At 45.4% G+C, this 21,006-nt stretch overlaps 1 protein-coding gene across 4 annotated transcripts in view; it reads left to right on the top strand.

Annotated features, from left to right (window-relative positions):
• Window positions 1–21,006, top strand: part of ACSF3 (acyl-CoA synthetase family member 3) — a 91,765-nt gene that overhangs the window by 46,934 nt on the left and 23,825 nt on the right. For 3 of the 4 annotated variants that reach the window (XR_009758859.1, XM_061594420.1, XM_061594422.1), the window contains one exon: window positions 8,378–8,504. The exons of the other annotated variant lie outside the window; for it this stretch is intronic. Coding sequence is in view for 2 of the 3 variants with exons in the window: in XM_061594420.1 (XP_061450404.1) it covers window positions 8,378–8,504 (127 nt within the window). In the remaining variant the exon portion in view is untranslated. The remainder of the gene's footprint in view (window positions 1–8,377; window positions 8,505–21,006) is intronic. 4 annotated transcript variants of the gene reach the window in all.

Below are 21,006 nucleotides of genomic sequence, written 5' to 3'. Positions count from 1 at the left end.
GCCAAACTCTGCTTCCCTGCAATTTCTACCCATTGTTTCTCATCCTGCCCTCTGCAGCAGCAGAGAACAATCCTGCTCTATCTTCTGCCCTTCATATGTTTGAAGGCCACTCTAAGATCCCACCTTAATCTTCTCTTCCCCATCAATCCTTTACTGACTTCCCAGGGCAGTTTATCTTTGTTGTATGTTACTGCCTGTTTTTAACTTTTGTAAGCCACTTTGTATGTTTCTAAACAGAGTAGCAGGGTATAGATAAATAAACAAACAATAGTTTGGTGTAAGAATAGGCAGGCTTTTGAATTCCCAGTATGACAGCTCCTTTTCTGATCTCTCTGTCTCCCAAGACATGCCTGCAAATTAAAATTAATCACCTCTTTAAAACAGAATAGACAATTATCTAAATCGTGCCTAGGAATTTCTGGGTCATTCCAACTGCCTTCAATACCCCACTTGTGAATACCGAATGTTTTGAGGAATGCAAATTTGCTGAGTCCCACCAGCAAAAGATTTAGGGGCTGTCCGCTTTCAGATTTTTGTTTGGAAATAGATCACTTGGCTATCACATTCCAGATACTTCACCCGTGCAAATAAGTCACTTGTTTCTTGATGATTTACAGATCGGGCCAGGTATTTTGAATCCTCTCTCTATGCTTCCTCTCTCGCTTCCTTTTTCATTTCTTTTTCTACCATCATTTTAAAATGTGAAACCTTCCAAAATGAAAAGCGAATTGATCGCATTATTCCTGCCCTCGTTTATGAAAAGTTACCGTTGCAAAGCCAGATGTGAAATGTGGCTTTTGCAGATTACAGTCTGGGCTTTGGGTGACTTCTCCCCCTTTCCCCTCCTCCTCCTCCTCCTCCTCAGTGTTGTCTCCCCAAGGAGCTGAAATCTGCCTCCTCTCCAGCAGGAGGGAAATGGTGCTGCCTCACAGTTTCCTTCTGTAGCCTGCTGCAGGACACGCAGCTCGTAGCAGAGATAATGCCGCTTGTGCGGAAAGGGGGCTTATGGGGGAATTTTTAATTACAAATGGGTATGAGGGACCAGGTTGCCTAGGAGATTGGTAATGTGCTGCTGAGCGTTTTACTACTAGCAAATCCGCCAGAAAAGACGACGATTAAAAGTTTATTGCTATCTGATGCCTGGATTTGTGGCCTTATGCAAAACGAGCCCCTTGCTCAAAGCTCACCCCCCCTCCGCAGAGCCACCGCAACTGCCAGGATGCCATTGGCCAAGTGGCACTTGTGCCCCAGGGCTCAGGTGAGGGGTGGTGTGTGTGTGTGTGTGTGTGTGTTTTAGAAGCAAAAGGGAGGCTGGCTCTGCCTTGCTGTGCTCTCGCTTGTACTGATGCTGTTTTGGGACAACTTTGCGTACATCTTTCAGAAGGTTTTTCTGGATTTCATAGGTTGACCTGTGGGGAGCTGGCAAGCTGGGATTCCATTCCTGCCGGCCATAAGTGGCGTGACTGGATTCCCCATCATGCTAGTGGGGCTGGGGGGGCCGTCCAGCAAGGCAAAGGCTGCAAGTTCAGGTCAAAGGCAAGGCGTCCTGAATCAACAGGGGGACTGCCCAGTGATAAGTCATGCTTGAGCACATATGGCTCTGCAGACGGAGGTGTTGAAACAGCTAGGCAGCAAGTCAGCAGGATTGTTGTGTTTTTGCCTGTGCAGCTACACCTATACCTGCCTAGAGTAACAGCAGCATCCTGGTCCAGAATATTTGTTGACTGCTTGTTGCTTCACTCTTCTTAGTAGGTCCCAAGATGGGAGCCTTGATGCTAGCAGATGTGAACTGTGCCTTCCGGAGGAGGAAATCTCCTCTCCTTCTGGGATTGGGCATGATCTGGTCCTGACACAGGCAAATGGTTGTCCTTTTGGATGGAAGGTTGATCTGAATGACTTAAGTGGACAACATCTTCTGGGAACTACTCTTGTTCAACACGAACACATGTGCACACAAATATAAGAAGAGCCCTGTGTCAGTGATGGCTGGTGGCACCATGTCAGTGGGGCAGTGAAATCTGCTCTGGGGTTTAGTCTGAACTTTGAAGGAACTGCCCTTTCAGCACCCTGGACAGCTGCTTGACCATTTGGCCTAAAAATACCCTGTTGACATGGAGCCACCATCTGCCATGTCAGATCAGACCAAAAGCCCAACCAGTACAGCATCTGGCTTCCCACAAGGGCCAACTCAATGCCGCTAGATAATCTCCCAGCAGGTCATGAAGGCAACAGCTCTTCTTCCACTGTTGTTTATTTATTTATTTTATTATTTGGTTTATATCCTGCCCATCCTCCCGGCAGGAGCCCAGGGCGGGTGTTGTTCCCTAGCAATTGATATTTAGAGGAACCTGGAGCCACCACTTCCTCTAACAGCAAATTCAGGTGGTGCCAATAGAAATGAAGCCAAAATGGGGCCAACAAGAGGGAGACGTCAACAGCATGTTTGGAAGAACTTTGCAAAGTAGAAATATATATATATTTAAAAACAGACCAAATTGGGAGGGGGGATCCCCCAAATAATCTAAGGAGGACTTAGCAGCCAAGGAGTGTTGAGTGTCTGTTAACAAAGAAAAAATGTCCTGGAAGAGGATGTTGTTGTTGTTATTTACTTAACCTTCACCCAAAGGTCCCAGGGTAGCTTACAACATTTAAAAACAAATTTTAAAAAGCAGCCTACAATCCTAAATTAGGGTGGGTCCCAAAAATACATGTCTCAGGTGTCAAAGGCCAGGGTAGAAAGGTGCGTCTTCAACCCTTACCTAAAACTGTACAGCAAAGTTGCCAGACCCATCTTGGTGGGGAGGGAGTTTCATACATAGGGGCTCCATAAGGAAAGCTCTACCATCTGAACTTCTGATGGGTGGTGGAACTATCAAATGCTCCCCTCTGCTGATTTCAGCAGCCAAGATCATCTGTAAGGAAGGAAGGAGGCTGTCTTTCAGATATTTGGGACCTGAGTTGATTAGGGCTTTAAACACTGACACGAGCACCTTGAATTGGGCCTGGAAATGAACTGGCAACCAATGCAGCTGTTTTAAAACGGGTTACATGTAATCTGGCTGCTGCATTTCAGACTAGTTGTAATTTCCAAGTCGTCTTCAAGGGCAGCCCCATGTAGTGCACATTGCAATAATCCAATCTGGAAGTTACCAGAGTATGGAGTACTGTGGCCAAGTCATCTCAGTCCAAAAGGGGCCAAAGCAGGAGAACTAGCTGGAGCTGGAAAAAGGCACTACTAGCCACTGAGGCTACCTGAGCCTCCAGTGACAATGTTGGATTCAGAAGTACCCCCAAGCTGCGAAAGTGCTCCTTCCAGGAGAGTGCAACCCTGTCCAGAAGAGGCCATCTCTTCACCTCTCGGACATGAGAACTTTGGACACATTATACCTCTGTCTTTTCAGGACTCAGCCTTAATTTATTGACCCATGTGGCTGACTAGAACCCTGAAGAGGAACACTGCTGTTAGTCAGGGGAGGTGGGGACCTGTAACCAAAATGTTTCAATGTTATCTTCTTTGCAATGGCCATTGATAAAGACCTCTTCCCTGTGAATTTGTCTAATTGCCTTTTTAAACCATCTAAGCCAGTGGTTATCATCGCATCTTGGGCCCGTGAATTGCATAAATAAATCATGTGCATTCCTGAAACAGGAAGTGTTTTTAAAATGTGGACATTTGGTATGGTAGTGGCAGAGAATGCTTCCTTGTGGTTTGCTGCTGGTGAGCCCTTGGCAAACAAGGATTTAATCTCTCTCCTCTGGTCCATTCCACCATCCACCCTTAGCATTGATAGCATATAAACTAATACCATGTGCCCAGCTGCCTGTGTCTGTTCCACATTGTGGCGGATGCTGTTTGGCCAGCGTCACGTGGCAGCATAAAACCAGGAGGGGGCGCCGACTAAGAGCTCCCTACTGTGTTTTTTTTTGCGCTCTGATTAGAAATTGTTTATTCAGATTTCTGATTTTTGTTAAGCAAATGGGTTCATAAAAGGACTCATTTATGCAGACAGCACAAGCAGAAATGATTTTCTCCTGCTTCACACCCCCACCCCTGCCAAGAAGAAACTTCCTAGTATTCCTTAAGTACTTTGATTCAGGTAATCATTTAATTGCAAATATAAACCAGCAGTGCAAACCCTTTGCATTTTTAACCAGTGCCAGGCAGTGATGATGGTGGAAGTGGGAATATGCCATTCTGGAAGAGCTTCTTTAAAATTTAGATTTTATTGCTTTTTCTGTGTGCCGCCGGCGGTGATCTTAGAGAGCACAGCTGGTGCGTTTACAAGCACATCCCACTAGGAAGATTAGCATTTTTTACTTTTTTGCTGCCTTTGCTTGCTTTTTGCAGGGAATGTTGATGCCTGTATGCAGTGCCCACATTTGACTCTCCTCTAGAGCAAGGGCACAATCCGGCAGAGAGTCCATCTCATGCCTGAGAAAATGGCATAAATCCCCATGGTGCCATGCTTTCTTGCCTGATTCTCATGGATTTCAAGGGGACTTGCACTGGAGACATGCCCAGCATAGAATGTCCAAGGACATTAAGTGTCCTTTGCTATCTAAATTTCACTGTAAGGGATCTCTTTATTTCCACTCTCCCACCTTGCACAGTGTTTTTTAATCTGGCGACTGGAAAACCATCGCCCAGCCAGAGTATGTGAGCAAAGGAGTTCCCAGGCTTCAGTCTGCTGTGCATATGAATTTCCCTGGTAGTGGATCAGACTGCCTCCTCTAGAATTTTGTTTCCAATAATGGTCAGCCAGTGTAGCAATCGGTTAGAGCAGTGATTCTCAAACGGTGCGCCCAGGCACACTGGTGCACCCTAAGAGGTGGCTAGGTGTGCCTCAAATATTATGAAAGTATATTTTAAAAATGAGAAGAAACCCATTTGTATAGGGTAAGTAATAGTTTTCTGTCGTTTATTTCTATTCATAGTTTAAAATATATTAATATATTTTTAATTTTGTACACGAAGTGCGGCAGAAAATTTTTATATGTTTTACAGTGCGCTGCGAACCAAAAAAGTTTGAGCACCACTGGGTTAGAGTGTCAGACTATGACCTTGGCAGACCAGGGTTCAAACCTGCACTCGGCCATTAAGCTCACTTGGTGAGCTTGTCAGCCTAACCTACCTCACAGAGTTGTTGTGAGGATAAAATGGAGAGGGGAAGAAGCATGTATGCCCCCTTGAGTTCCTTGGAGGAAAGGCGGGATGTAAATGCATAAATAAATAAATATACATGCCTCTTAGAGCTGATGAAGCAGGACATGAAGGTCTTCCCCTTTGTTTGTCTCTAGCATTTGATGTCCAGAGGTATGCTGCTTCTGCACATGGAGGATCCGTTCCCATCTATTGTGTTTAATACCTACTGAGAAAACTAGTCTGCTATGAATTTTATCTATAAGAGCCGCCTTTCAGAATGGAAGAAGTGCCCTCCAGGGATCATCAGGCCACAGCCTAGCTAGTCCAGCACCCTGCTTCTCACAGTGGCCATCCACATGTCCAGAAGCAGGACATGGCAGCATCAGTAGCAGCTGGCCAACTGCAGTGGGGTAGAGTTGCTTACCTGATTTCCCAAAATGAAGGTTGCAGCCAGTAACCAAGAGGGGCAGAGGCAGCGTCGGATTGGCTCTGCTGCTGCACCTGTGCCAACCTCCCTCCGCCTCATCCCTCTCATTCACCAGCAGCAACCTCTGCATTGGGAAGCCAGGTAAGCAACACTGCCCCGCCTCACTCTGCCCCACTGGCCACAGCTGGAGAACAGTAGCCCTTTGCTGCTGTTCCCCAGGAACTTGTATTCGGGGGCAGTGTCGAGGCATTATGGAGGTAGCATATAGCCCTTGTTTGTTTATTTACCGAGGGCAAAGTAAAATACTAAAAGGAGGAGCAAGTTAATTTCTCATCAAATGAGAGAGAGAGAGAAGAATAGCACCTGTACATTTTGTCTCATATCTCAGATGCTACAAATGCTAGGAAGTTACTCTTTTTAATAAATAAATAAATAACTACCCCACCCCCACCCCAGTGGACATCCATGGATTCAATGCAGCTGGCCCTGCCTATGTGCTTGAAGTGCTATAAAACATCATAGCAGCGCAATGGGATTAAAAATTTATTTGATTTATTTATTTATTTGATTTATATCCCGCCCTTTCTCCCAGTAGCAGCCTGCTATTAAAAGTGACTCTCACAGCACTGCTGTAACATTCAAAGGATGCCATAGTTTTTCATGCTGAGATGGCAGGACAGCTCCTTGAAAGTTTGGACTAAAACCTGGAGTGGATTCCACTGCCCTGTTGACATGGAGCCATCAGCCGCCACTAGTGTGAGGCAGCTTCCTATGTTTCTTGAGGAACACTAGTGTGAGGGACAGAAACGAGGCCTGAACAGATCAAGAGCATGAGAGTTTCCTTGCTGGGTCAGAGCGAAAGTTGTCTAGTCTGGTGCTTTGCCTCCAGCAGCATTGATTTCCACCACAAGCTCCTCTGCTGCAGTTTGTCGAGGGCAGCAGGTTTAAGGGCCAGGCTATCCTGGAACTTGCCCGTAACCAACAGAGCATTGCCTGGGGAGAAGGACTGTGTCAAAGGACAGCTCTTGCCTTTCTGCTAGCCACCTTGGCTGCCAGCTAATAGAGAGGTAAAATTGAAGCATTGAAAATATGCATTTTATAATCACCCGGATTTATTCCTTCGGAGAGTTTATTACAACCTTTTTATTTCCATGCGTGGCAAATGTAATCTTATCTGGTGCGCCGGCTGGCCTAGCTCAGCTTGCTGAATCCGTTTTGCGGCGGAAAAGCTATCAAACGCCAGTCTTCCAGGGCACACCATGTCTGCATGTTAAAGTTGCTTGAACACATTAAAGCAGCTGAAACGTGCATTAAAATATGGCACTTGGAGAATAGGATATCTATGCAATTAGCCATCTGATGCTTTCAACAGCTGCTTGTAACTTAGATCCGGTGTATCAACAAAAGGGTACCTTGGAGATTTTGAAGAAGAAAGGAGAGCAAGCAATCTGGTTGCAGAGGAAGCCCTCCACTGGGAACTTCAAGTTTTAGGGGTGTGTGTGTGTCTCTCTCTGTGTGTCTAGTTTGTGGGTGTGCCGTAGATGCACACAAGCATCTTGAACCTCTGTTTTAATCCCCCCATCTTTCTCTCCCCCACCCCATCCCCAGTGTTCAAACGTTGCAAGCTGACAGTGCCAAAAGGGTCCACATGTTCCCAGGCACTGGGGAGCACAGCTATCAACCCTTTGAGTTCAAGAAGCAAAATCCTATTAAGATAACGTCACGGGTTTTCTGTTTTACTGTTTGCAAGCCAGCCGTCATATCGCGAAATGGCACAACAGAGAGGTGCCTGCTGCCAAGGAGTCGCACTCCAAATAAGACAGGGAGGAGGGAGAGGGAGTTGAGCTTCTGCCAGAATCCAAGCTCAGGTGATAAGGAATTTGGAACCCATCCAGCCTTTTGAGTCACACAAGCAGGGGTGTGCACTTTGCTGGAACTCTCTCTTGCCCACCTGGCTGGGGATCTTGTGCTGCTACTACCGCTACTACCACCAACACACCAGATTCCCAGGGCATAGGACATTCTGCGTTTTAAAAAGACAAAAGGGCCGGATTGCTCTGCTCACTGCACTGCAGGATGGCACGTTCAGTAGCCTGGTGGTAATCGGGTCATTACATTTCCTGAAGGTCTGAGAGAGCATATTCAGAGCCTAGTGACTCTGGGTCAGCAGCAGTCTAGAAATTCTGACCTTGAGGAGGTTCAGATCCGGACCCTGATCTGCCTTCCCTGTTCTAGATGTTGTGAAGCAGGTTAGCTTGGAAAAGTTACTTTTTTGCACTACAGCTCCCATCAGCCCAATCCAGTGGCCATGCTGGCTGGGGCTGATGGGAGTTGTAGTTCAAAAAAGTAACTTTTCCAAGCTCTGGAAGGTCTGAGAAAAGGTTGCTGTTGCAAATAGGTTGGCACCGGCCTATTCTTGGTGTTTCAGGCACTCAGCTTCTCCCTGGAAGCACCTGATGCAATGTAACAGTTCTCAGGCCACATCCACACCACGCATTTAAAGCACATGGCTTCCCTAAAGAATCCTGGGGACTGTAGTTTATCACACACACAGCTACAATTCCTAGAATCCTTAACAAACTACGGCTCCCAGGATTCTTTGGAGGATGTCACGTGCTTTAAATGTCCATCAAATGTGTTTTAAATGTATGGTATGGATATTAGGTCAGTCTCACAGGTGTCCAGGCTCCTGTCTTGGGAGGGTCAGGATCCTCTCGCTCATTGTGCTATACATTATGCAGCTATTTGAGGACAATGGATGGAAGCAACTTGTGCTAGCGAAGTACATTGTGTCTATGTTTCCCCAGGTGACTCCGGGTTTTGACGACAAAGAAGGGGAGCTCTTTGTAAAGGGACCTACAGTATTTATGGAATATTGGAACAGACCTAAGGAGACCAGAGATGCCTTTACTCCTGACGGCTGGTTCAAAACAGGTACCTTGTTTGGAGAGGGGCCAGAACTGGGTGGTAGAGCACCTGCATTGCATGCAGAAGGTCCCAGGTTCAATCCCTTGATGAAGCAATCAAATAGCAGGCGATCTGCTTAAGACACTGGAGAGCCTCTGCGAGTCGTAGTAGGTGGGCTGGACAGGCTAAGTGACCTGGCATAAAACAACTACCTACATAGCTGATAGGACCACCTTGTGGAATGTGTACTATAGTTAAGACCACCCTATGTTGGTTCATGGCACAAGACTAGATCTTCAGCCCTGATTTAATTGACTGGGAACCATGAATTGATGTAGCACTTGTGGCTGGCTGCACTACTGATAAATTCATGCAGGGATAGGCAATGGGGTGCCCTCCAGATGTTGCTGGACTTCAGCTCCCATCAGCCCCAGCCAGCGTCACCAGTGGTCAAGGATTATGGGAGTTATAATCCAGTAACGCCTGTTAGCTAACCCTGAATTAATGTATCATTTATACCTCTTGCATGCAAATATTGTTTGAACTGTCTTACCCCATTTGTCCTTTCAACAAGTCTGTCAGATAGCATAATTTCGATTCAGTGTATGCTTTAGTTTCCTGTTCTGCGTTGAGCAGAATTTGAACCCATGTCCAGCTAGCCCTACTGGTGCTGTGGCTACAGCAGTGAAACAGTTATATGGTATTTGCACATGGGATTGAACCATGGAGTCTCTGCTGCTTCTCTGCATGCTTGGCTGAGCCAAATCCCATGAAGTGAAACAGCATCCCCACCCCTGTTGTGAATGCTGTACAATTGGAGTGGCCCATTCTGTTAGTTCCATCTCTCTGCTTGAGAGCAGTCACAGCTGAGGCTTGGAATGCAATGGTACCTGTTGAGCCACATCCGCACCATACATTTAAAGCACTATAATACCACTTTAACAGTCATGGCTTCCCCCAAAGAATCCTGGGAACTGCAGTTGAAGGCTACTGAGAGTTGTTAGGAGATCTCTATTCCCCTCACAGAGGTACAACTCCCAGAGTGGTTTTAACAATCAATCCCTCTTCCGAAGGAACTCAATGAATTGTAGGGGTCTCCTAACAACTCTCAGCACCCTTAACAAACTACATTTCCCAGGATTCTTTGTGGGAAGCCATGACTGTTTAAAGTGGCATGATACCGCTTTAAATGTACAGTGCAGATGAGGCTTTAGAGCTGTGTTTGACCCAAAAGCCCTCTTGTTTTGACTCCTCCTTTCCATTACTGTTACTCGCCACAGCAGGCTGCAGTTTGTATCAGTAAATATGTTTGAATGGGATATTCCTCCGTTCAACCCTGGTTGCCATTAATCTTGTACATAGCAAAAGATGCTTGGGTGTCTGGTTAATTTCATTGCCATTGCTCAGCCTCTCCCCATCCTCGCCTTCATTTGCACACAGGGGACGTTTCCTTTCTGTATTGCTTGCTTGTTTAGTGTCGTTTGGGCTGAATGTGCAAGGAAGGAAGGTAATGTAGCAAAGGGTCCAAGAAAATGACCTACAATTGGTGACGTCTCCAGTTCACATCTCTTCCCTGCAATGATTTGCAAAGTGTTCTAGGGGCAAGCTGCTGTCAGCCTCCCATCTGCAATGTCAGGATAATTTATTTTATTTAACAAAATGTATATACTGCTTAATTGTAGAAAACATTTAAGCGACTCACAAAAAACATTAAAATCACCAGTATAACAAGTAATTAAAGCAAGTAATTAAAAACATTTTAAAACAATTAGAACAGACTAAAAAGATTAAAACAGATCAACATCTATGCATTTGCCTAAACAAAAAAGTTTTAAGCAGGTGCCGAATCATTCATTCACTCATTGGCAATCACTTGTGGCCGAGTAAGATTGTCTTCCAAGACAAGGTCTTTAGTGGTGGGTCCGTAAGTGACTGTGGTGGCCAATTCTGGATCCACACAGCTTCCCACAGTGAGGACCTAGGTTTCCAGATGGAAGATGGTCGCGATGAGGATTTGCTTGACGTGCCTTCCGCTTAGCTCGTTTGTTCCTTTCGCCCTGTACTCGTGCTTCTTCAAAGTCCATAGCACCTTTGATAATGGCCAACCTCCAGTTGGGACGCTCATGGGCCAAGGCTTCCCAGTTCTCGATGCTTATGTTACTTTTTTTTAGATTAGCTTTGAGAACATCTTTAAACCTCTTTTGCTGCCCACCGATATTCCGTTCTCCATCCTTAAGTTGGGAGTAAAGTAGCTGCTTTGGAAGACAGTGATCAGGCATTCGAACAAAATGGCCGGTCCAGCGAAGTTGATGTTGGAGGATCATTGTTTCAACACTGGTGGTGTTTGCTTCTTCCAATACGGTAACATTAGTCCGCCTATCTTCCCAAGTAATTTGCAGAATTTTCTGGAGGCACCTGCCTGAAGTTAATAGGCAGGGAGTTCCAAAGAGCAGGTATTGTCACACCAAAAGAATGATATAATAATAATAATAATAATAATAATAATAATAATAATGCTGGCCTACCATGCTGGGTTGTTGTAAGGATTACAACAAGATAATGTATGTGAAGCACTTTGGACGCTCAGATACATAGCAACAACATTAATGGCTGAGTTAAATGCTCCCATCTGACTTTCTGGTGCCTTTTCCTTAACTTTACTATGTGTGTTCCGCTAGTTTGGCAGTTTGTTTTGTAACTTAAATGAGAGCTGCTGTTTGACAGGTTTTGCTCATGCCGCAGCGAGTCCTCATGCAAGCAGCAAGATTTTGCAGCTTAATGTTAGTGGGCAATGCAGCATTGCAGGACAATCATTTTTTAAAAGAAATTACAAGAAAGATTTTTTTTTAGTTGACCCTCCTGATGAATATTTCAGATGCAAAGGAATAGCATGCATTAATTATTGTAAAGAGATGTATTTAGGAGAAAATGATTTTGAAATTCGGTTTAATTTCATTGTAATGCACCGCAAACAGGAAGGGAGTATGTGTGTTTAATTGGCTCTCGGGGGTACGGCCTGGAAGATGGCATGCCTTTGTCACAGACCATTAGCGATACAGACTGCATAATGAAAAACTACAATCAGCTCACAGCTGCTGGCTCCTACGGGGAGAGAATGATATTAAATGGAAATCAGTATAAATTAAACTTAACCCTTTCACTGGCCAAATTTTAACTTCCAAGCTAGAAATGCTGGCAGTGGGGTGGGTGGGAGCATAAAACGACAGCTCCTCTGAATTAGAGGCAAGCTGGAGATACCTGGGAAGCAGGCCTCCATTTACCACTCTTAATCTCCTTTGACAGAGACAGAAGAGAGTGATGGCATTTTGATTGTTTTCCTCCATAACATCCTCCCCTCCTCCCGATTTCCCTCCTGTTCTGTTTTTGAATCCTTTGAAAACATTTTGTAGGCAACATATTTCCGAGGGTGATGCTGCTTGATCAACAGTGAAACGTGAGCCTCAGACTGCCTTGTTAGCTGTTCAGAAAGCTATGTTTGCACGCACATACGATACTTAGGAAGGAATATAGGAAACTGCCTTCTACCTGCGCCGAAACTTTGGTCCATTGAGCTCAGAACTGGCTACACAAACTGGCAGCGAGGCTTCTGAGTTTCAGACAGGAGCCTTTCATGCTCCTGTTAGGGGAAGGGCCATAACTCAGTTGTGGAGTATCTGTTTTGCATGCAGAAGTTCTCGGGTTCAGTCCCCAGCATCTCAAGGTAGGGCTGGGAAAGATCCCTGCCTGAAACCCTGGAGAGCCGCTGCTTGCCAGTGCAGACAATACTAAGCTAGGTGGACCAATGGTCTGACTCAGCGTAAGGCAATTTACTGGGTGCCTATGTAGTCCTACTGGAGATGCCAGAGATTAACCTGGGGACCTTTTCCATGCAGAACATGTATTCTGTCACTGAGCTACGGCCCCTCCATGCGCAAAAGTTAATAAAATAAAAAAATGTCTAACAATAATCAATTTATACACACACACACAAATACAGGGAAAATACCAATAAATAAAATGTCTAAAAGCTCTTATGTTATTGACAGGTATATGGAATATATCAAAATATCAACTGATGTATCCGTGCACAAATACTTCCCCAAGAAAAGGCCAGTTCTGCAAGCTGAATGGCAGAAATCTGAGTCCTGCACAGCTCCCCGCTTATATTCTGTGATTTCACCAGGCTCTGAGATGCTCAGAAGCTTGAATTCTGTGCTTGTTTTGGGTGCACAGAATACACCCGGCTAGACACCACAGATATGAAGCACGGGCTCTTCCATTTGTATCATGGTGAATCCTGGGGAGATACCTACTCCTCAGGTTTTGTAGCAGCAGCAGAAATGACTGTTACTAAGTGAGTTCTAGAGGATGCATTTGAATGAGTTAAACAGTGTTAATGAGTGCCATAGTGTTCAAAAGAATGCAAATAAAGCAGATTATATAGCTGCAACAAGGGCATTTCCTGCCACCGCTCTATCAAGGCTTGGGGAAAATATCTCAGAATCCTACTTGCCGATGTTAGGTTCTTAAGCACTCATGCAACCAGGCACCCACAATTTTTCTGGTCATGGTCACTGAATTTGTTTCAGGCGCACCCACTTATAAAGAGAAAAGGTTGAGAAAGGCAGCAGTGAGTGAACAAGTGAAGGGACGATGGTACTTAAGATATGGACTGCATACCTACCCCCTTGGGCAATTAAAAGGCATCTTGGGCCACCAGAGCTGGTTCCCACCGTGTGTCTGAATGCTGTCGTGCATGTTCCCCCTTCCCATCCTGGGCAAAGGTCCCAATGTGAGGAGGCCGTTGATGTGGCATTTTTCAAGGGCACATGGAAGCAGGCGCTCAGTTGGGGCGGGAGCGCAATTGGAGCAAAATAAACCTGGTGATGGTGCGCTGCTCTGCCTCTAACAACTTTTGAGCTATAATACAGCATTTTGCTGATTGCTAATGACAATCCTAGAAACCAGCTGGTCAGCAAATGAAGAATAATGGCTAGCAGCAAAAGCACATGGAGATGCTAACATGCTGCACCTTGTGATGGACTGAGCCACATTAAGGTGGAGCTCCGAAGCCCTAGGCAGGTAGGGCAGCTGAAGTCTACCAGGGTCAGTAAGAGAGCTAGAGGTGGGAACAAATGCCCAGTGGTGTGTGCTGTTAATAGTATGTGCTTATGTGTGTGTCGTTATGAAGGGAAATAACAAAGCTGGCCATAGCTCTTCTTACAACTGTTAAGGAGCTTACGTTAAGGAGCAGCTTCTGCATCTTGACATGCCAGTGAACAGTCCCACGTACAATAGGCTTAAAACTGGTGGTTGCCTGCCTGTGTGTGCGAGACCCTCCCAGTCATAGGCTGAGCTTCTGTGGTGTCATGGAATGTTAGTGAACTTTCTGTGCATTTCTGTGAGGGATGTGAAAGGTCATTTTGGTTAATGTAGACCTTATACATCAGCCACATACCCCAATGGTGTGAATTCCTAAAACAAACACAGCCCACATCACCAAGACCACAAGCTGTTCTCCACAAGCAGAAGTGATCCTGGTGAATGCAGAGGAGGTAGTTCCAGATCATGCAAGCAAGCAAGACAAGCAGTGTGTTCCAAAGTTCGTGAGGAGTACAGTGACAACTGTTTGTGCTGACAGTTCTGATGAACTTCCTAAATTGCAAAGTGTTGAGAAATGGTGGTGTGAAAAACAGCACTCCTTGCCACAGTAGTGTCACACCCAGTTGTTGCTTTTGCATTCTCTCAAGACCTTGCACTGTAGGCGCAATCTGCCAAGAACGTTTCCTGCTCTCATCCACTGGAAGTGAATGTAAGAGCACCAAATGGCTCTGCCAATTCAGCTGAAAGATGGGCTTTCATCTCGAGTGTCTCTGTGCATCACCCCTGCTGTGCAAAGGATTTCTCCCACAGGAAGAACACTTGTTGTATAGCATGAGAGAGGCAGGATCATAGAGCCGGGTTCTTCTCCCCGAGGAAAGGCCAACTCTATTCACACTCGCCCATACATCCAGGAAGCTAGAACCTGGGAGTATTTGGAGAGATTTATTTTCAATTACAGGTTGAGGCAGAGACATGAAATAGTGCTGGCTTTGAAAGTGGTGCATAAATCCTGCGAGCAAATCCATGCATATCAGCTCCATATAATAAGACTTTATTGATTGCTGTATTGTATCTGTCAGAATAAAACTCCCTTAATGCCTGCATCAGGGCTGGGAAGAGAGAAGGCGCAGCTAGTAACAGAATGTGATTCAAGAATCAATGCACTTTGATTAATATGTCGTTAAGAAAGTAAGAGTTATTTAACTTGTTTGATGTGGGGCTTTAAAACATTGACTCGTTTCTATTAAGCTTCCTTGCTTTTGAGCTGGTGCAGACACACAAATGCAATCAATGCAGCTCTTTTGTATGTAACCAAATCCTGCTTTTTGGCATTCAGAGCTTTTATTAATATTCCTTTTATGGAAGTCGCAGTCTCCGCCTATGCGTTTCTGATAGGTCAGAATTAGGGATTTGCATCTTACAAGCTTCCGGGACTGGCCTAGAACATCTTGCTGCCTGAGGCAAAGGATAAGATGGCATGTGCACTTACACACACCCACACACTACATACCGACTGGATTAGCAGTTGAATTTTCTTTCTGTTGTGGTGTAAATTTGTATATTTGTTAAGCAGAGAATAACAGCGGTCTGAAATGTGAGTGTGCCAGTGTGTGTGTTTACCTAAGAAAGCAGGCTTTTGCCCTGCATTAGGATCACTGAGACTTAAGACTTAGTAAAATAAGAAAAGGTACTTTATTTATAGAAATACATAGTAGATAGAAAGGCATACCTAGTTCTAACTAAGTTGGAGGCGCAACACCCAGGCATGGGAGTTGCCCTCATGGCTAGGAGGGAGAGAACAGAGACAAAGGTGTCTCCTCTCTCTCAGACAATGGAAAAGAGAAGAGAGGAAAGGGCGGGGGGAGGAGGGGCAGATAAGCTTCCCTTAAGATGTGGAAGTCAGTCAGAGCATCACAGGTAAAGGTAATCAAGCCTATCCATCTGAAGGACCCTAACTCTGTCTCCCTTCTGGAACATGAACAAAAGGACAAAACAGGAGTTGCTCTTGCCCCACTTCCAACAGTTTCAACACTGGTGATGGCACCTGGGGGCAGCAAGCTAGTTTAAGGGGTGCAGGGCAGGTTGTGTGACTCACAGAGATCTGTCCTCCAATTGAAAGGAATACTGCTCTTCCAACTTCCGCTGCCTGAGGCAGTTGTCTCCCTCTGCCTAATGGCAGGGCCGCCCTGCAAGCTTCTGCAAATGCTTTGGGTATCGCACAGAACGTAGGGCTTGAATTTGCCATACCGAGAGGAGGAGTTGTTGTTTGGAAGTAGCAGCATGTATCCTGAGGATGTGCAAAATCTTTCCAGTTATTTCTGCAGGGTTTTCTGCTTGTCCATCCCACCTTGGATATGATTGCCTTTAAGAACTGTAGCTATAAATCAGATACATATCTCAATGTGTATCACAGTATACACACAGTTGTTTTTATAACATTTGCTGTTTCCCCTTCTGTACACGGGTTAGAGATTTTTATATATATTCAGTGGTATAGAAATAGGTTAAATAAATATGAATGATTCCATTCTTTAACTGGAATGCAGGTCATATCTGTAGCTTTCTACTTTTCCCCAAATGTGGATGCTACCTTTTCCTGGTAGATTGTGACCGAAAGAATATCGAAAGAATATCACCACCACCACCACCGAAAGAGGATTTTCAAAATGTGGATATGACACTAATGTGCAAGAATGCTTATTTTAAAATACAATTTCTGACCACTTTGCAGTTCAGGAAGTATGTCAGAAGAACTAGTAAATTAAGCAGCTGTTGCTGTGTACTTCATAAACCTCAGAATATGTTTTTACATCAGATTAAAATCCAGTAGAATCTGGTAGGTTCCACATAGTTGCCTGCACCTCTGGAAATATTTGGCAATATCTGCTTCAGACATTGATGGATTTCTTTCTGTCAGTTTAAGCTTAAAAACGTTTGGGCCCCTGAAGCCAAAGCGACTGATCAGGACTTCCAGGGGTCAGAGGGCAGAATGCCAGTCCTCTGCCCAGCAATTGGACCTTCCCTGGTGACTCACAGAAGCAGGATAAATTATGCAACATTTGCAGATGTGCCTGATTTGCGAAATCCACTCAGGTGTAGAATAGATGTCGTCTTGGCACAGAATTTCAGTCTGTTCTGTTAGTTCTGTTCACTGCAGGTTCTGTTCACTTCGCTCTGAGTCCTTTTGCCCTTCAACTCTAAGAGGATAGAAGACCAAAAAGCCCCTGAGCTTGAACTTGGCTGGTCTTGTTCTCTTCTCCTTGATGCCAGCCAGCACAGAGACGGTTAAACAGATGGCACACCACAATACCACGCTGTGAGTTGGCAGTGGCTTTTCCTGGCACCTTCCAGTCCCTCGAGAGAAGCAGGTGTTCCCCACTCTGGGGGCAGGCATTTTGTTTCCATTTGTGGGCATTCACACCTGAGAGGGAAATCACTTGCGCCAGTTCGACAGGAGCTATAAATGGAAACATGTCTAATTAAAATCCTTGCATGCGATATTTCCCCCCCTGTTTGTTTACATTGTCTCTCCCAGTCATAAATTCAATTAATACTAATTTTTTTTGTTTTAAATTATGGCTTAATTATGAGCTCCTACAAATGTTGCATATGACTTATCAGCAGGGTATGCCCGCTGCAAGAAATACATATGCCTGAGGCTGGGAGAAGGGAGGGCTTTTCCAGTGGCTGCTGAATGCCCCTAGAGGCTAAGACCTGGATGTTTTGGTAGATCCAGAGTGGCCTGGCAAGATAGGGTGGTTGAGTCAGGCCGACTGGGGAGATCTGCTTAGCCTTGACCTCTAGGATTTCCTTTGTCTCAGTATATCAAGTACAACCTCCAATTTAGCGGTTCATTCAGATTTTGCAAAATCCTGTTTTCCCCCTACCAGCTAGGTAGAAATGTGTTTGGCAGTGGTGATATTTCGAATTCCACCTGGTCTAGAATTACAATTAAATTCCCCCTAGACGTCAAGTTCTTCAGTCTTGCTGGTTGATCTTGGCTTGCAGATTTTACAATCTTCCACGTTTCCACAAGTCCAAGACAAATGTAGGCTGGGGGTCCGGCATCAGTTTATTTGTCTGTGGGGTGCTTAGACCTTTTAAAAGGGGTAGTATCTTAATAAGCCAGTCTGAGCAACCAGGAATAGGAGAAAGTTTGTCCTTAATGCCCTCCAAAGTAGCACAAATGTTGTTCAAAGTCTTTGTAATTATCAGACATTGTTCAAAGGAACTCTACCCTGGTTTCTCCTAGGGGGTGGGATGGACACCTTTGCCTTAAGGGCCACATGCAGGCTTCGACCTAATTTCATGTTGGGGGAGCAGGGGAAAGGGGCAGCAGAGAGGGGAAAAAGGGGTGCTTGTCCACCACTGGCTCTGCCTCCACTCATCGCTGGCATGCAGCTTTCAACTGATTACTCCCAAAGGAATGCATTTGAATCTGGGAAGACAAAGGCTCTGGTTTCCTATGACCAGAAGATAGGCACCTTGCCTGTTCTGGGTGGGGTTGCTCCCCCTCTAAAGGAGCAGGTGCATAGATTGGGGTGTTCCCTGATGCATCTTTGTCATTAGAGGCCCAAGTGACCTCTGCGTTTACCAGCTCTGCCTGGGTCGGGATCATTTGGCCACTGTAGGCCATGCTTTGGTAACCTCAGGGCTGGATTACTGCAACATGCTCTATGCAGAGCTGCCCTTGGACATGGTCCAGAAGCTCCGGGTGGTGCCGAATGCAGCAGCTAGACTGCTGACAGGCAGATGGACGATAGCATGTGACACATCTGCTAAAACATCTGCACTAGCTGCTCATATGCTACCAGGCCAGATTTAAGGTTGATGTGTTGATATACAAAGCCCTGAACAACTTGGGCCCAGGGTACCTTAAGGACTGCCAGAGCCCTTATATCTCAGCCCGATCACTGAGATCATCCAGATAAGTGTTGCTAGTTGTCCCCCCATTACAGAGGCCCGACTGGCCTCAAGTAGAAGTTGGGCATTTGGTGTCACCAATCCCGTGCTCTGGAACACTCTTCCAGCGGGGATTCAGTAGACATGCTTGCATTTGACTTTCAGGCGTCTCTTGGAGACTTTTTTGTGCTGACAGGCTATGCAGTGGTTTCAAATGTCTCTTCAGTAGCCATTCATTTTAATAATTGTTTTGCATTGTTTTAATTTTTGTTGCTGTTGCTGCTGTATATTGTCCTGATGTTTTGCAAGAGGGCTGTATATAAATGCTTTTATAAATAAAGAGAAATAAATGTGACAGAAAAAGATTCCCTGCCCCTGGAGCAGACGAGAGCAGCACCATTACTGGGCCAATAACACCACTAGGACTTCCTGAAGTTGCTGTTGTTTTACATTTTCTCTGGTTGTAAATTGTTTTTATATATTGTATTGTATTTTGTCAAGTTGCTTTGAAACTTGTTAAAATTGATAAATGAAACAAACAATACTACAGGAATGACATCATTTCCTTGGTTTCTTATCAGCCATTTCTAAATGTCAAAATAGCCTCTACAGAAGAGGACACCAGATTGAGCATTTCCAGGTAGAGCTGGGAGGGTCACATGTCTGAAACCTTGCAGAGCTGCTGCCAGCCAGTGTAGACAGTAGGCAGCTGGATGAGCCAGTGCTCTCACGCAGTGTAAGGCAACTTCCCATGTTCCTAAATTGGTCATTAAACAGAAATTTCCTGGGAAATCTTATATTTGGCTTTAAAGGCACCGTACCTCAAATAAAAGAAAACCAGAGACCATTGAAAGGATCAGCTACAGGACTAGAATTCATTAACTAATTTTACCCGGTCTCTCTGGATAGCATGGGTAGTTGCTGCACAAAGAAAAGGTAATCGTCCCTCATTTGCTGTTCAAGCTTTGATGCACCAGCAATTGCAAATTTATGTTTAGATTATGCATTATATTTGTGTTTTCAAAAGCTAGCTGTCAAGATATATATTTTATACCCTTGATTTCTTTGATCTGCTATGCCACAACCTCAGTTGTTTTTTTCTAAGCAATGGCCACAGCAGTATAAAGGTTCTGGCCCAAGCTACGGTTCACAGCCATATTTCTGGCCCTGGCAATGCAGGCAGGCAGGTCAAAGCAATACAAAGTCTAGGTTTCAGCAAGACAGAACAGGGTCAAGGGAGGTGAGGTGAAACAAAGTCCAGGTTCTAGCTATAGAAGCAAGGTAAGTTCAAGTAAATCAGGTGTGGGGAACCTTTGGCCCTCCAGATGTCGCTGAACTACAACTGTGGCCATTGGCCATGCTTGCTTTGGGAGTTGTAATTCAGCAATATCTGGAGGGCCACAAGTTCCCCACACCTGACGTTAATGATCAGGTTGCAGATAGCACCTTGGACAGCTCTGTGTGAAATTTAAGTAGCTGACTCATAGGAGTAAAGCTCAAATGTTGTTTCAGCAACAGGCAGCCCGAGATGGAACTTTAAATAGAACTGCAGCTCCATCTGGGAGGCTAGCTCTGCCTTTGGGGAGAGGAGCCTCTTTAGTTAAAGGAGCCTTGACTCCTCTTGACTCCAGCTATGCTGGGGAGATCATGACTCCACTGAGGGCAATGCAATCTGCTCAGGCCAGAGAGGTGTTGGCACAACGAGCTACTCTTGTGCCAGTGTCTCTGTGGTCATAGGATAGTTCAGGGCTGGATCTGAAGGCAGTTCACTCTTCCACTCAGATACCGCCTCTGAATCCACGTACTGCCCCCCTGTGGATGGGGAGTCATATCCTAAGGATATGACACAGTTGTGCATGTTGAGGTCCATTCATGCATTGGATGAAGTTTTCTTTATATTCTCTATGATTTCATCTAACACATACCCGCTTCAAGGCTTGGGACAGGCTGGCCACACAATTTAGGGGAAGGGCTGTGACAGATCATCTGCCCTGCAGGCAGAAGGTCCCAGGGTCAATCCTCTACAGGCAGGTCTGGGAATGTGTCCCTTGTCTGAAACCTTGGAGAGCTGCTGCCAGTCAGTGTAGACATTACTGAGCTAGATGAACCAGTGGTCTGACTCAGTACAAAGCAGCTTCCTGTTCTCCTCCTCCTCTCCCCTGTACGAAAGGAAAAACAGTAGCCGAAAAATGGAGGCGGGTGGGTGGGATCGGATAAGAAATACATCACAGAATCCAGGCTTTGTTTTCTCTGTTGTTCAGGCTCCTCTCCCTCCTCCCCCCCACACCTTCTGTCACCCCAGTATCTGCACGCAGCGGCTTTGCTTCTAACGCCTTGTAGGCAGTTACCCTTTTATTTAACTCTGTGTTTTAACTGGCAAGCTGATAAGGACATGTTAAAAAGGAAGCCTCTGACTTCTAAGGGCTTCTGATTCCTTCCCACTCTGTAATCCTGGGCTGATAGCATCGTTGGGAGTGATAGCCCCAGGCTCTTTGCTTTCAACAGAAGCCTCCCTGTGGGCTTC

This window comes from Rhineura floridana, chromosome 13, assembly GCF_030035675.1.
Source record: "Rhineura floridana isolate rRhiFlo1 chromosome 13, rRhiFlo1.hap2, whole genome shotgun sequence".
Taxonomy (NCBI): domain Eukaryota; kingdom Metazoa; phylum Chordata; class Lepidosauria; order Squamata; family Rhineuridae; genus Rhineura; species Rhineura floridana.
Note: the sequence above shows the minus strand (reverse complement) of the source record. Positions and strands in the feature narration are given on the sequence as shown.